The sequence below is a fragment of the Poecilia latipinna genome, unplaced genomic scaffold (assembly GCF_001443285.1).
Source record: "Poecilia latipinna isolate Pla-1442-1.1 unplaced genomic scaffold, P_latipinna-1.0 Scaffold435, whole genome shotgun sequence".
Taxonomy (NCBI): Eukaryota; Metazoa; Chordata; class Actinopteri; order Cyprinodontiformes; family Poeciliidae; genus Poecilia; species Poecilia latipinna.
Window position 1 is genome coordinate 115,891 of NW_015113051.1, and position 15,963 is coordinate 131,853.

The 15,963-nt window shown below is 36.6% G+C and overlaps 1 protein-coding gene and 1 long non-coding RNA gene across 4 annotated transcripts in view; one reads left to right on the forward strand and one right to left on the reverse strand.

The window, feature by feature from the left end:
• Nucleotides 1–13,789: 13,789 nt before the first annotated feature.
• LOC106951020 (uncharacterized) lies at nucleotides 13,790–14,282 on the reverse strand. The gene is made up of 2 exons (XR_001425730.1): nucleotides 14,041–14,282; nucleotides 13,790–13,913 (listed from the first exon to the last, which is right to left on the reverse strand). It is a non-coding gene; the product is annotated as an uncharacterized LOC106951020 (long non-coding RNA).
• Nucleotides 14,283–14,422: 140 nt separating this feature from the next.
• Nucleotides 14,423–15,963, forward strand: part of simc1 (SUMO interacting motifs containing 1) — a 15,157-nt gene continuing 13,616 nt past the window's right edge. The window contains exon 1 of one of the 3 annotated variants that reach the window (XM_015038252.1): nucleotides 14,423–14,915. In XM_015038252.1, coding sequence (XP_014893738.1) covers nucleotides 14,772–14,915 — 144 coding nt within the window. In that variant the 5' untranslated portion in view covers nucleotides 14,423–14,771. The remainder of the gene's footprint in view (nucleotides 14,916–15,963) is intronic. The other 2 variants (XM_015038250.1, XM_015038251.1) reach the window with 2 other exon arrangements.

Below are 15,963 nucleotides of genomic sequence, written 5' to 3' on the forward strand. Positions count from 1 at the left end.
TTCACAACTTTTTGAATAAAATTAATTTTCAAAAAATAAATTAAATAAAATAAGGTCTAGTCCCCCCCCCCCCCCCCCAAATTACAATTTTAGGGAACGGTGGTCCAGGTTTCTATCTCAAGGCGAAGCCCACTGTTGTTTATATGCACAATCCCTCTTCCATTATTCATGCAGTGTAATCTGGGGTCATTCTCTGCAGCCACACTGAAGCCGACTGTTATACCTGTTTCAGTTTTATCTGTTTGCTCTCTGTTATATCAGATGTGTGCTGCTGGGACAGACAGCTAGAGGGATATGTTACCGGGATACAAATTGCCGGGGACTTAAAAAAAAAATATTCACCATGTTGGAGAGAAGAAAAAAAACAAAAACAAAAAAAAAACATTACAGCTGACGAGAGACTCCCTGAAACATGCAGATCACCATTTCTGAGTTGAATATATAATATATATATTTTTTAACATAATCAGCATCTGCTGCGAGGCTAGTGGGCTGGGATTTGTAACCCATCTGAAGGTGCATAACAGCCAGCATTTGCAGATACGTGCACGGTTGCGTTCACTCTTGAGAGTGAGTTATGTGGAGGCTCAAGAAGAACATTGGCTGCTGTGAGATGAAACCTTAGAAAGCAGTTCCAGGGAATTTGATAGTGAAAGAGGAGGCGGATTCACTTTATCAAGCCTTGGTTTCTCTTTCTCTACTTTTTGCTGTGAAAATAAAACAACAACAAAAAAAATTGTGTAAAGGTCATAAACAGGGCTCATGTCACTACGCATCACTAGTATGTGGACACCTGTCTTGAGGGTTTATCTCCGTTGTAAAATCAGGAAAAAGCTGCCTCAGGTAACTAGCGTCCTCTAACACATGAATCATCTAAAGCAATGTCGTTTTTATAATTTTTGCCCATTATTTTAATACCTGAGGAACCAAGATATTGTGTGCAGTCATAACAAGCAGGTTGCACATATGATGAAAGATAGCCAGCTATTAAAACGGGTTCTTTTATTGCTTTGTTTGAGCATGAAAGGGCAGCTGCAGATGAAAATTAGCTCAGAGCTAGAAGGGATGATACAAAATATATGAAATAGGATATTTTGGTAGGTAATTGTCAAATTTCATCGTCACAGTTGTTCCACCTTTTGTATGTTTTATGCTATCCGTAGTTATCCAAAGATGTAAATCCTTTTACGTGTATTCATTACAACAATGGCTATTATAGGTGAGGCATTATTAAAAGGGGTTCAGCATGTTTATCGAGAACAAATGCGAAGAGTTGAAACTCTGGCTCAACATCTGAACCCTGAAATAAATAAGCATCTAGTTTACCTCTCAAAGAGGACTCATAAAACACTTTGTCTATTTTCTTTTTGTGTACATGCAAAGAAATGATCCAACTCAAATTCTCCAACTTTCTTCAAAGTTCTTGTTGCAAAGTCCAGAGGCAGAAGACGTGAAAGAGAAGCTAAGCAGAAAATGTGTTAACTAGCATGTCATCAGGAAGAATCGCCTCTGATCTCATCCTAGAAAATTACCATGAGGCCTAAAACAGTTCAAACATGAAAAAGGAAATTAGATGCAAGTTCATTTTATTTATTCTCATTCCAAGAGCTTGTATTTCAAGAGCTTCTTGAAATACAACTTTGACTCCCACATCTGTTAAGCTAAAGAAAAAACATCACACCGAATGAAGCGAGTACAGCACAAATCAAGGCATCCCACAAATCAAATACCATCCAAGAACACATTTTAATAGAAACTACCGCCATTTTTTTTAAGCAGAGAAAGTTGATGAGCTGTTTGCCATGCTGCATGTCGGATATCTTTGAGACACACATGACCCCGGTGTGACGCACATGCCAGATCCATTTACCGTCACATTTTTAAAATATTATCAGCGCAGAAGTGTCGGAAGCGGCACAAATAGACGCTCGATCAGCTTTAAACACGTCGACTCATCAATCATTAGATATGCGCAGTGATTTGACAACTTGTCCAATTGCCAGCAGGTAATGTTTTGAGTCATGTGGTTCTAATGATAATTGCTGCCCTCAGAAATTATTCATTAGCTCAGAGCTGCATATTAGTATGCGACCCGAACATCCTTTTAAAGCAGAGCGACTCCTGCACATGTAGGTTCTCAGACTCTCTGTGGAGCTGCAGGACATTAACAAGAATTGTAGACATTTCTGATCAGCCTGTATGGGGAGAAATTGTTGTAAAACTATGTAGTTATCCTGACACTGGATGAAGCAGATAGCATTGTTTATTGGCAACACAAGACAGACTGGGCCAAGTGCACACAATATGCAGGCCTGTAAAAAAACCACAAATATTGCACAAATATTCACTGATGATTTCTAAGCCTGCCTTGTGATGGGCTGACGAGTGACGACCCATCCACGGTGTACCCCGCTAAATCCAATGACAGGCAGCTGGTTGTAAGCAATATATTAATGGCTGGATTTTTAAGCAACAATCAATATTCAACCAATGCAGCTACTGTATTTACAAGAGCTCACATTCATTGGACTTTGTATTGTGGCTTGAAATCACGATTACAGCTTAAATCCCAAAACTGAAAGGATAACAGAAGTTTGCGCTTTAATTTCACAGCAACAGATGCTGTTAGAGGCAAAAGAAAAGACCAGACTGCAAATGTACCAGAAGGCTCTGCTTCAAAATGTTTGTTTGCTAAAAATGTTACTCCTACACTTTAATGTTCATATATTTGGCAAAAAAAAAAAAATATATATATATATATATATATATATATATATATATATATATATATATATATATATATATACAGTGCTTAGAAAAAAAACAACAACAACAACATTACAGATTTCTTTTTATTTTGTAAAATTCAAACGCTTCAAATTAATTTTAGTAACACAGATGACCAATTTAAATAAAAAAAAAATTGATCAAAATTACAATGCGACAGTGTTAAAGACTTATTGCAAGACACCACAAATACCTAATAGCAGTTGTTGCCACCACGCATTGAACATGCATTGAGTAAGTCTGGGACGATGGAGCAGATGGGTTTGATTTTTTTTTTCCCTGAAATACATGAAACCATCAATTAAAACTGAATGTTGTAATTACTGAATCGTTCAATACTTGACAAGGAAGCAAAATAATAATATTTTAAAAAATTCAAAATGTATTTCTTCTATTAAACGCTCCTATTCTTGATTGTGGATGTTAAAAGATGAAAGGTTTTACCACTGAAAGAGGAAGAAGATCAGAGGTGACTTTTTTCTTTGTGAGGAAAATTATAACATTTGATTTTCTTGGTGGAAAATATTTTACTCAAAGAATTTGTTATTAAGTTGAGAAAAATACTGATATTTGTATGTTCTTGACTGCAAGGTTTTTGCAGCTTTTGACAGAAAATCACATTTTGATGGTCTCAGAATGAATGTCAGCACCAATCAATGGTCAGAAACCTTTAAGTCAATTTTAGATGGGACCGGTCTGCATTTTTACATCTTTTCACAGGTTGTAGGAGCCAAGGAGTCAAAGAGCCAATTATTTATGTAGAATCATCTGCTATGGTTGCATGTTTTTTTTTTTTTCTTTTACCTTGTAGCACAGGAGTAACTGTAAAATGCAGAAAAGTGAATATAACTTCGCTTTCTTCAAGGTTTTGCTAACAAAAGTCTGGTGAATTCTTGGATGTATGGATTGTAATCAAGTGAATTAAGTGGATTTAAAAAAATTTTCAGGTATAATTTGCATGTAATTTAAATAAGTTGACAGCCTTTTGAGGTAAAAAGTCTTTCAAAAATGTATTTGGTTAATTTGAACTAATGTATATTGACTGATACTCAGGATTGGCCTGCAAGGTATCCCACTGCCTTGCACCAGCAGCAGTAATAAACGGAGAATGTGAGTGCAGAAAGTTTATATTTTTTGAAACAACTATTTCATTTATTCAAAAATTTAGTTTTAAGATATTTAGGGTGAGATAGTAGACCTCACAGCTTCGTCGATGTAGTTGGTTAATCAAACATGAGTCTAATTTGAAATGTGCTCCAGAGTTTTCGGAGCGGTGCACATTCATTAGTCTTAGCTATTTTTTGGCAGGTACATTTATAATAATAATACAAATCAGAGTAAACCTAAGTCAGTGCAGTGTAAGCATATCATTATTTTGCATAAGAATAAGTATGAGATGGCACTGTGGACTAAAAGAGATTTCTCTGCACTTTTTAAAGTTAGGTAGGGTCAAATTAAAAATCTTCAAAAAATCTTGCTGAGTTTAAAAAATAAAAACTTTTCATTGTCAATTTAGGGAATTGCAACATGCTTAGATTTATCAAGTTAAATTAATTTAACAAGTTACTGTTACTCAAACACTTCATGTACTGGACACTTTATTTTTTTAGACAAGTTTTCATATTATTATTTTTTTAAATAAGGGAAATTAGATTTTACTATGTGGCAATTTGAATAGCATAAAAATACACTATGGTGCAAATGTGTCTTTTTTTTTTTTTTTTTTTTTGCCAGTGCACAACAATTGTAGTGCAGTCATTACTCCACTAATGAAAACACAATTTTGACACACTACAAACAAGACTCTGTAGAGTGTCATGTAACAGATTTGAGAAATATCCAATTCTTTTTGCAAGAAATGTTTTCCTGTTTATTAATTTACTCAAAGCAAAGCTTCTTAGCCATTGACGTACAACTCTACTTCACTATCTTTGCATTCTGCAAAACAATACATGTCAGTAGATACACCAGATATATCCTGGGAGGGCACCTTGTTTGGTACAATTTGTTTTGTTTTTTTTCTTTCTTCTTTTTGCTGCTTTAATCCTCTCACCTCCCTGTCTTGTATTTTTCCTTCCAAAGGAGGCTATTTGGCTGGAAGTGAACTGAACCCACTGCTGCCTTATGTAAGATTCCAGGAATAAACAACCTGCGGTGGTGTGTGGAAACCTTAGCTCAGGTTTCAGGTGATCTGCTATTGTGAACAATTTTTTAGTGCGATCAAGCTGACAAAATTCACCCAGGCTCAGTACGGCAGCTTACACACTGTAAAGACATCTTTATTTGCATTTGCGATTTAAAAGGTTCTTGGCTGTTTACTTTTTGGAGTGGGAAGGAGTCTGTGAATCTGTGAGTTAGCCACACTGTGATTCTTTTTTTTAAGTAATCTCGCTCTTCTGTATCTCCCACCTTCTCCCACTACTGCTGCCCTTGTTAGTGGCCTTGGCAGTTCAAAAGAAATACATGACACGACCTTTATTGTGCCCCCAAACAAACAAGATTTTCCTCAGATGTTTGTCACATCTGGGACCAAACTACACTGGAATGTGAACGTGTGACTAGATTAATAAATCCCCAAAGGTCAGATTCAAACTTTGAGTGTGATGTAGTCAAATAAATTGATTAACAATTACATTTAATTAGTGATAAAAAAGAAATTGTTTCATCTTTAAATTTGAATACTAATAAGTTTGAATAATAATGATTGGGCCTCTGGTGGAAGTGATGCCTTGGACTGCCAACCGAGTTTTGTTTGGATGCCACGTCCGACCTGAGCATTGTTTCGGACCACGTCGATTATGGATGATGTAATACAGGAGATTCACATCATAGATGTGCAGCTGATAAATTTGCAGCAACTAACTGATTCTGTAATATCAGTTTTGGGCTAAATTTTCAGAGGATGTTCCTGACGCATTGCTTAATGCTTGTAAATATGGGGTTATTCTTCGTGGCACAGATTTAACAAAATGTCAGAAATATTTCTGTGAGACTTTGGTCCACACTGGCATCATGCTGAGTCTGTGGCAGTAAGAATTAAGGCAGCTCTAAGGGCTAAGAGTGGTTCCACACAGTACTAGCAATATGCAGAGGCAGGTTTTTTTGTTTTTTTTTTTTTTTGTTTGTTTTTTACAGTTCTTGTGCTGTAGTAATACAATTCCTTTTTATTATCAGGTGTGCATTAAATGTGAACATGTTAATGTATGGAGAGCTCTTTAAGTCGCCTTAGTGACAAAATAAAAGACATCACTTGAGTAAAAGAGGATGAAGCAAAGCGAGTCTTGTTTTGGCACCAGCTGTTTGATCAGTTTATGTAGGATGTGCCAGTGCATCATTTTCCCCAAGAAACCTTTAAAATATATCCATTGACTTCTCCTTGAAGGCACAGAAGAGTTAAAGCAGTGACTCAGTATTAAATAATAATTATAGTTGAGTTGTGACATCCAAAGACCAGAGGGAATACAATTACCACTGTAATAGGATTTAATTGCATAACTTTTTAGATGGCGTATGAAGGCTTTGAGTGTGATCATTTGGGTATGAAGTGATTTTTAGGCAGAGGAAAGAGTTAAAGCTATATCCCTTTATAAGTTATTTTACACCCTAGGATCTTAAAATGTGTAAAAAAAAAAAAAAAAAGAAAAAAAAAAGGATTATTTTGTACAAAAATACAATTTGTACGTTTTCAAAGATCGGGTCACAATTTAAGGACAGGCCAGGGATAACTTCTAGCTGGAGGTGCCAGAGGATAGAAGAGGAACAAATCATGTCCTTACAATACATCAGTGGCTGATGACTAACATGCCCGCCAGCAACGTGACCAGGAAATGTCACAGTTGTAATGTGATTTGTTGAAGAGCAACAACAAATCCTCAGATTAAAAATTGTGAAGCCCTAATTTTGTTACAGGTCAGATAACAGATGACTGCACTCACACTTATATTAAAATATACAACAATAAGTGAAAAGCTGTATGTACCACAGGCTAGATGTAAGTCCTTACTCTGTAACTAGGCCTTAATTTTACTCAAACAAAAACTGCACAACCTCAAGTAAATTATTGTAAAAAAGCGTTTTGTGTATAAATCCTAAGGTGTTGTTATGTTTCAGCAGCGAGTATTTTACTATACTAATTGGTAGAAGACCCTTTGACTGCTTTAACAAAAGAAAAAAAAAATATCCTCTGGTATGAAATGTATTGTGTAACTTTGCAAAATGTTGAGCAAAATATGACATTAAGAGAGGTTCAACATCTTTTCAAAGTGCTGCATGCTTTCTTTTTGTTTCCTTTGGTTATTGCTTCTGTGTTTTTTAGTGACTGTTTGCATTTCTCCTTTTCTTGGTCTATAGATATTTATTTACCCTTACTTCTGCTGGTTCCATTCAAGGAACAACCAGGAGAGGATGGCGTTAACAACTCTAAAATGAATTTTCAGTAAGATTTTTAAGCTCTGTGAATGTAAAGTGAATTACGTTCACATATCGTCACGCACTTTTAACTGTTTTAGTTTGAAATGTGTCTAATTTCTCCACATTAGGAGTCTGTGAATTAGATTTCTTTGACCCATGTCCAGTAGTGACGGCTTTGAAAACGAAGTAATCTCTGTCGAAACAACTATTGTTAGGTCTTAATCTACACAGTCCTCTGACTGCGGTATGCCTGACTTTAAAAAGACTTCTTAGTATTCGAGCCTGCTCTTTAAATCCTGCTGCCAACTCAACCATGAAGCCCTGATTTCTGAGTGGGACTTTGGTCTCAGTTCATGTTAATTCTGCCTCATCCTCTGTATTCCAATTCCCTTTTCATTTTCACATTTGTCTTTGAGACAACATTTCATCTTTAAAACTTTTTCTTCTGTTTCTTGTGTTGAAGTATAGAATTAAGGCTTACATAAAGTTACTTAAGTTAAACTGAATTTAACTGGAATGATTCAGTTTGATCCAATTTTATTTAAATGTATCATAATACATAATACATTTATGGATATAAATATATGGGAATTGAATGGAATTGAGTTAATTTTCTTAAAGTATGGATCTAAAGAATAATTTTATATATATACATATCTTTTAAAACTGAGTACTTTTTTGACTTCTTTATCTATGCTTACAATCTTGATCGCATAAAATCTTTATAATATTTTAATTATAATTAAAACAGATGGGATTACCTTTACTCACTGTTTACATGTTTGACCACAGTAGATTGCAGGTTTCTTTGCGTTACCGTTACAGCATTTAGTTGATCGTCGCTGTCATGTAAAAGGATCCTGGTATGACACTCGTCACACTCCGAGGTCACAGATTGCGGAGTGAGTCACTGGGCTCTGGTCCACAGTTAGCCTCTCCTGTCTCGCAATCTGGCATGCTCTGCCATTCAAATAAACCCTGTTAGGTGTGCTGAGCTGCTGCAAAGGCACAAAGAAATGGGCCATACTGACATGCTTCTAGATTTGTGTGGCAAGCATGCCCTAAAGATCTTACTAGCGTGATGGGGCTCCAAGTAGCAATACAGGAATGTGAGGACGTGGCAGCTGGATAGTATCACCGGTGTTCGTTGCTTCACGACAGCTGGCACCTGATGCCTCTGGAAGTTGCTTTGTCACTTCGCCTCTCTCTACCTGCAGATCTATCTCACCATCTCTCTCGTGTTTTTCTTTTCTCACATCCCTGACCATCTGCTGGGGCTTTTTGGGATCCTCTGCCAGTCCTTTTTTGTGCTGCCCTGTGGCAACAAACAACAGCTACACATAATTCACCAGACACCCCATGAATGCACTATGAGAATCCATGTACAAAGCTCCGTTCTGGTATCGAACTGTCAGCCAACAGTATGTTTTGGCATTGAATTTATTTTGATACTTGCTGTTTGGTAGAGGTTGTGTGTGTTTTTCGTTTTTTGTTGTTGTTGTTGTTGTTTGTTTCATTGATTTTATTTTACCATAATCTCATAATCTCTGATCAAGCATCAGAAAGGTTTTAAGAAATTTGATGAAATGTGAAAACCATATTACAGCACTGACTGATTAAATGCATGAAGCTTAAATGCTTAACTGAAGCATTAATGCACAAAGCAATCAACATGATGTGTTAGCTTAAATGGGAGCACACAGTTTAGTATACCAATTCGAGCAAGAGCTATGTTTTTAATAAAAACGAACTAGCTTCATGCAAACCAATGCTGTTGTCAGGCCATTAAATTCACAATATCCAACAAGCTCTTTTTTTTTTGGGCCCAAAGTGGAAGCCCATCAATTTGCTCTGTTTTGAACAAACAGAGGAATGCAAAGAAGGCATAATGAATGAGGGGTTTCGGCAGCATAATGATGCTGCAGAGTGTCTAGGGTTTGTCTGTGACATGATGGGACAAGCACAATTAATCCAGTGTGGAATAGACACTTTCTAAACTATTTTTGGTCTTACTTGCTCATCCCTTTATCTTGTGAAGAATGAAAGTAATCCTCTTTAAATTAAATTGGGCATCTCATCTGTTCATGTAAAACCTGCCCTTTCCTGCTTTAGAGTTTATTCAACTCTAGCTACAAAACAGAGGCAGATCTTCAATGAGGCAGTAATACGTCAAATTGACTTATTTTTATTTATTTATTTTTTAGCTGTATATCATGTTATAATGTTACTCATCAAAAACATATCAGGAGTGTTGCTTTGATTCTTTCGTGCATGTTTGAGAAATCCTTTAATCTCGCTCTTTCTCTGGGTGCAGAGAGAGAGAGAGTGGCGTAACCAAGCGCTGCATTTTCAACAAGCTCCTCCCCCGAAGCTGCAGTCAGACAGAGGTCCATTTTCCAGGCGTTACATTGCGAAATTTCTTTTAAGTCATGTTTGATATATACAGCATTTTTAGAACAACTGAAGGTAACATAGTCACTTGATTATGCTATAAAACTTTTCATGTTTATCTCAATATAGGATATCAAAATGGCCTTTTACTGTGTATAAATTACAAGCTTCAAAATTCTACACAAATTTTGGCGTCATCAGCCATGACAATATTCTCTTTTGTGAGAACCACAAAGGGGCACCTAGTCTGATTGATACACCATTAATGGAAACTAAAACCCTGGATAGAAATCCATTTTATTTACTTGATTATTCTTTTTGTTGTTGTTGTTGTTGTTAAATCTTTCAAAGTTAAAGTTAGGTTTGCAGGTTTGTAAAATTGCAAGTTGGATGTAGAATTTAGAAATGATAAAGCCATGTTGTAATAATATGAACATGTGCAATGCAGATAACATATCTCAATGCAATGCAACTCAACCCAATGCAACTCAATGCAATGCAACTCAACTCAACTCAACTCATCGCAACACAAAGCAATGCAATCCATTGCAATGCAACTCAATGTAATGCAACATAATACAGGCTGACAGGATGATGCTCTTTGTTTTAAAGGTCAAGAAAAGATCCACTGTTTAAAACTATCTCTGTCCTAATTGCAGGTTTAATAAGTGTTATTGTTTGATAAATAACTGTTTTTCTAACAGTTTACTGATTGCCAAAGTATTGGTTTGTTGAATGTGGCACTGTGAAATGTCAGGATGAATACTACATTATGCAACCATCTTCAAAAACACCTGACCTCCAGAAGAGGGGAGAGAAGAGGAGTTGAGTAGATCGTATTGAATGTAGGATATCTGCAAAAACAGCAGGCTCTATAAGGACTTTATTCTATAATTCGGTCATGTTTTGGCCATTTCACATTTCATTCTATTTATTTCTTTTTTCTTTTTTTTTAGAAGAAGGCAAGATATGTCTCCTCCAAACAATCTGTTTTTTTTTCTTGTTTATGGATTCTTTTAGAAAGATTTCTAAATCTATCTTTTTCAGATGAAACATTAACAATGTACAATATAGCCACCCATTGATAAGCACCAACATACCTTTGTTTACCTCAAAAACAGTACCCTATGATGGATGTTATGTATTTCCTCTTCAATGTGTGTTAATGTATGCAAAACTGAGCATTTTAATGGGTTGTAAAGCTACTGTCACACTGTCTCTTATCTCAGCATGGATGCAGATGTACCTATAAACAGGTTTTACATGGGTTTAGACATGAATAAATTAAGCCCATTTTGTGAAATGTCAGTTCTTTGGATGTATATGACATTTATGTGACAATAATGGCAAACTCCTGATGTGATTTGTCTTTTTCAAATGTAATGATTGCCTTACCAAGTGGATATCAAAGTTTAATTTTAGTCTGTACAGTACAGAAGTGCCCCGAAGTGGTCAAATAGTTATTATCTGAATTTATAAGAAAATAGGTCAGGCTGCCCTGCTGTTGAAGTCACATTAATGTTTTTGCATGGAAGTATGTTGTCATATTGCAACATGAGATTAAAGGTTTTCTCTCAGCAATTGCTTTTACCAAAACCAAATATATATATTTTTTTTACCATATTTTGAGACAGATGATTAAAATGTTTATTTTTACCATATATTGAAAATGATGCTGCAGAAGAACAAAACCTACTTTTCTAGCACAGTGAGATATTTGGAGGGAATGTGATTTTTTATGCATGTTTATGTTTGTTTGTTTGTTTGTTTGTTTGTTTGCGTAACACGACAGAATTGAAAATATGCCAGAATTTTGTGTTGCTAGGTTTTCTAGGAACATAGTGCGTACATACCAACCAACCAGTATGTCTTCTGAGGCCGAAGCAACTCCTCTGTTTCCAAAGTTGACAGCACAGAGACTGGCTGAAAATCCATGTTATGCATACAACAAATCTATAGGTACATTGGTAGGAGTTAACAACAAGTCCTGTTTTCCCCTGAATAACCATTAAGTAGCAAGGAATGAAAGGGTAGGTGACACAAAGCTGCATTGGCAGGAAAAAAAAAGAGATATATAATTGTCAGGTCCGGTGGCTAACGGTTATATTATCCAATAAATGGATTTACCCCGTTAAGCCTGAATGACAATAATCGTGCTTAGCAAAGGTAAATAAATATATGTGTCAATAAAAATGATCAGTTAAAATAATACTGAAGTCTCAACCCTAAAGACACTGTAGAAACAAATCTCAGCTGAACACCCACAAAATGCTCATCTCAACTCACATGATAACAGAAATTACTATAAATGACAAATATATTAATTTGGTCTGCCAAGGCATGAGCTGCTCAGTCAGTTCCAAGAACCCACTGTTGAATCCCAAGCATGTATTGGTCCGACTCTTCATGTGTCCAGACGATAGTATTATGAATTTTAACACTCCAAATCTGTCTCCAAAAGAATCCACTGTGATATTCTGTTGATCTCCTTTCAATCTTCTGATCAGAAAACCTATTACGCTGCCAAGTTTACAGCTGTTTTCAACAGCTGCTTGCTACGTTGCCCTGTCGGCCATTTCATATCCATGTCAATACACAAAGTCTATAGACTGTGTCAAAAGGGGATTCATAGGTCGAAAGTACAATAAATGTTGAAAAGAGGTGCATATACGGCCTTTTAAGGGACACTATTCTCAGGTGATTGCCTCACCATTTACATATCATTTGCATAAAATATATAGCTGTAGCATCAGCATGCATGGTCTCTGAAAGTAGTGTGGCTCAAGCAGAAATTAAATTACATATGCTACAGTATTAGATATGAAGAAAGACAATGCCTGAGTGAATTTCTTTAAACCCACAGAAACACAAGAACATGTGTGGTAGTGCAATTTGGTTAGATGATTTCAGTTTTCTCCACAGCTCTAATGATCAAGCAAATGTAGTGCTAGCACTCACTCCCATTTTTGTTGGATTTAAATGTTCTTGTTTTCTTCATGTTCTTATGTCAAATGAACTGATCCAAATGACTCTGGACTGAAAACACTGCTGTGCAATAAATATAATTTTCCTCAATTTTACACCTTGTTATATTAGTCTTACATTTTAGGCTATGCAAAATTTGTACAGCAGTTTTGTAATGCTAAAAAAGGCTAAAGATGATTCCCAAAGCACACACAATATGCAAGTATAAACACAGCCTTTATGTATTAACCACCCTAATAAAGTCTTCACACTGCTGAATGGATGTCAGGAGGATTGTATGTGTCTGACGGCAGTGACTCATCCTGCCTGATATTTCCTCATAGCATGAAATGATTGGAGACATCTGAGGTTAATAACCCTTTTCATCCAATTACATGAGAAATGTAAATTTCTTTGAAAAAAAAATGACACGCAAAATCATTGTGTTTCTACAAACCAAGTGGGATTTAACAATGCGTGTAATAAGAATGAATAGAATTCAAATAATAGTTACATCAACAATATGTAAAAAAGAAAAAAAAAGAAAAGAAAGAAAAACATGAAACCTCCAAGGCGGGAGTAATTTTGTGGACGCAGGAGTTACAGCTTAAATCGTGGGGTTCACCATGTTGATATTTGCCTGACAATTACATAAATGCGATTCATTTGTGAAATATTCGAGAAAAAGAGATAGCTACCATGGAGACAAATTGAAGAGGAAATTGAAGGGAGCATATTCACAGAAGTGCTTAAGAAAAGTTAGGAAAAGAAAAAGAAAAAGTGAAAATCAGATTGGAGGAAGGGTTTTACGCTAAACTTGATATTTCTAAAAAAGCCTAGGAGCATTATGTACATGCATGGAGACCTACGGACGTTATTTCTCCATCTTTTGAACATCACGAGTGCCATCCAGTGGTGACAAATGAGACTACATATTCACTCAAAATAGAATAGAATAGAACAGAATAGAATATAATGGAATATGTTGTATTGTCCCTTAGAGAAGAAAATTGTGTTCCAGCAGCAAAGTGACAGAAAAACTGATGCTTGCAACAAAAAAAAAAAAAAAAAAAAAAAAAAAAAAAAAGAGAGAGAGAGACAAGAAATATGAGACTGTGAAATAACTGTGAATGACTGTGAAGTTATTTTACAACAAAAGAAAAAATACTGGGGGGCATAGTATTATAACCATGTCGAGCTGCTAGGAGGAATCACCTGAGATAATGCTCTTTTGTGCACCTATAAGTAGTTTATTTCTGTAGGAGCTCTCTAGTTCTGCAGTTGTTTCATGTATGGCATGGAGTGAAGTTGGTCTTTGTAGATTCCCTCCGTCTTCCACCACCCTTTGTGAAGGGGGCATTCTAGCACAGAAAAACAAAACAAAAGAAATCGTTATGGCTTCCAGTCCATTGAGAAGAACTGATGGTATAATGATGATTTATTATCATTATGCCATCATTATCTCATCAAAAAAAGAAAATTACAGACCTTGTTCCCTTACTTTACAGCATTGAATGCTGTTAACTTTTTTCAGGTAGAACTGCACTCTGTTACCATAGTTACCGTTACAAAAATAAAACCACAGAATTTGAACGGCAGTTACATTAAACAAAAAATAACTGTACTCCCTTGGCCTTTACAATGATATATATTTTTTTACTAATGGGTAAATGTTTAATGATTTTTAAGGTCTTAAATATGAATTGATGCTTTTCCTAGGCCTGGTGTTATATATACCTGCATTGGATGGAAGGCTGACAAAAGCAGGGTATGCCTTTGCATTCCTGTACAGCAGGTGGAGGTAGCTGCAACTATAAAGTTTCATTTGATGCGTCATACAAAAGAGGAAAAAAAAATGACAGAGGAAAACAAGGAAGCGGTAAAACGATGCCTATCATTTTCGTGCTGCTGTTATGAGATTACAGCTTGCTAAAAACGTTTTGAGGTGGTTTATTTGAACGCTGGATATGCCCGACAGCATTATGAGTGTGGCGTGGAATTCTAACCAGGAAATGCTGTTTGACGCCTCGGCAGAGAGGCGTCATGTGTTTTGTGAAAAACATGATGGGCATTTTCCCCATTCACGATAGATCGTCTTTGTTCGGGACAGTGCCAGCTGCCGCGGGGTCTGCATGACAAGGTGAAGCTTGCGTGAGCGGCGGCCCTCCTGCTCCCGTAGACCTTCTGCTTCGTGTGAAGCGCTGGATGACGGGGAAGAGATGGAAGAAGTGATCTCCCTCAGCTCAGACGACTCCGATCTAGAGATCGTCGGCTCTTACGGTGGCTTCACCAAGTCTGAGCCCCCACCGCCGCTGTCAGAGGTTCGAGTGGATGTCGAAGCGGTAAACGTCAACATCCCACGGGTAAGCTAACATAGAACGTTGTTGCTATAGAAACTAGGGCGCGGAACCTTTAAACTAATACTGCGTAGGCGTTAGCTTGAAAAATCACACCACACCGGAGCTGAATAGGTAAGAACTTGTCTATAACGCAATACTTGTTCTTAATTTCTAAAAATAAATGTGCGTACTTCTTTATCTTAGGTCACAAAATGCTAAAGTTAGAAGCTGAAATTGCATAACAGCACTTATTGTAACTCGTTTGTCTGTCGAAGCACATTGTTTGAATTAGCAGGCTTTTTTAAAATTATATACAGAGTCCGCAGCTCATGAGTTCACGTCTCCCCTGTATTTAACTCCGCCCATCTTTCTATTAGATCTGTCCTATTGCAGAAAAGCATTCCTCTGAATGGAGCTTCCACCACCATGTTTCACCATTGTTTGGTCAGGGTGATGTACAGTATTAGTGCTCCTCCACACATACAGTTGTTTTTCTTCCAAAAGCCTTAGAGCTCCTTCTTTCACATGTTTGTGTGGCCAGCCCCTACATGTTTTGTAGGAACTCTATCCACCTTATTCCTGGGAGGCTGTAGAAACGATTATGGGTCTTACTTCCGGCGCCCACCGGAAGTAGCAGTCTGTGATTTTTATATGGGGGTACGTTTCTGCCATTATCCAAGAGCAGGATTTCATGTATATTGTTATCAAAACTTTGAATACTTTTTGCTTACAAGTTCATGTCTTTCTTCTAAAAACTTGTAACGCTTGTACTCAAAACTTCTCCCCGAGCTCGCTTGCAAAACATGGAACTGCCTTTTTGGCAGATGCCTAGCGACCTCTCAGCCAATAGAATGAAATCGTTGTGCTTGGGTGCGTTTGTTTCATTCTAGCCGGTGTGCCTGAGTGACTACTATCGATTGTAGCAGAACCTTCAGCACTGCCGAATATTTTTGTTCATATCGACGGATTATTGACGTGAAATCTCGGGGGATAACGTTTCGCAAGTAATGTGGACATATTATCGTTTATGTTTTGTGAATAGAATATCATTATACTGTATTTATGTCCACTG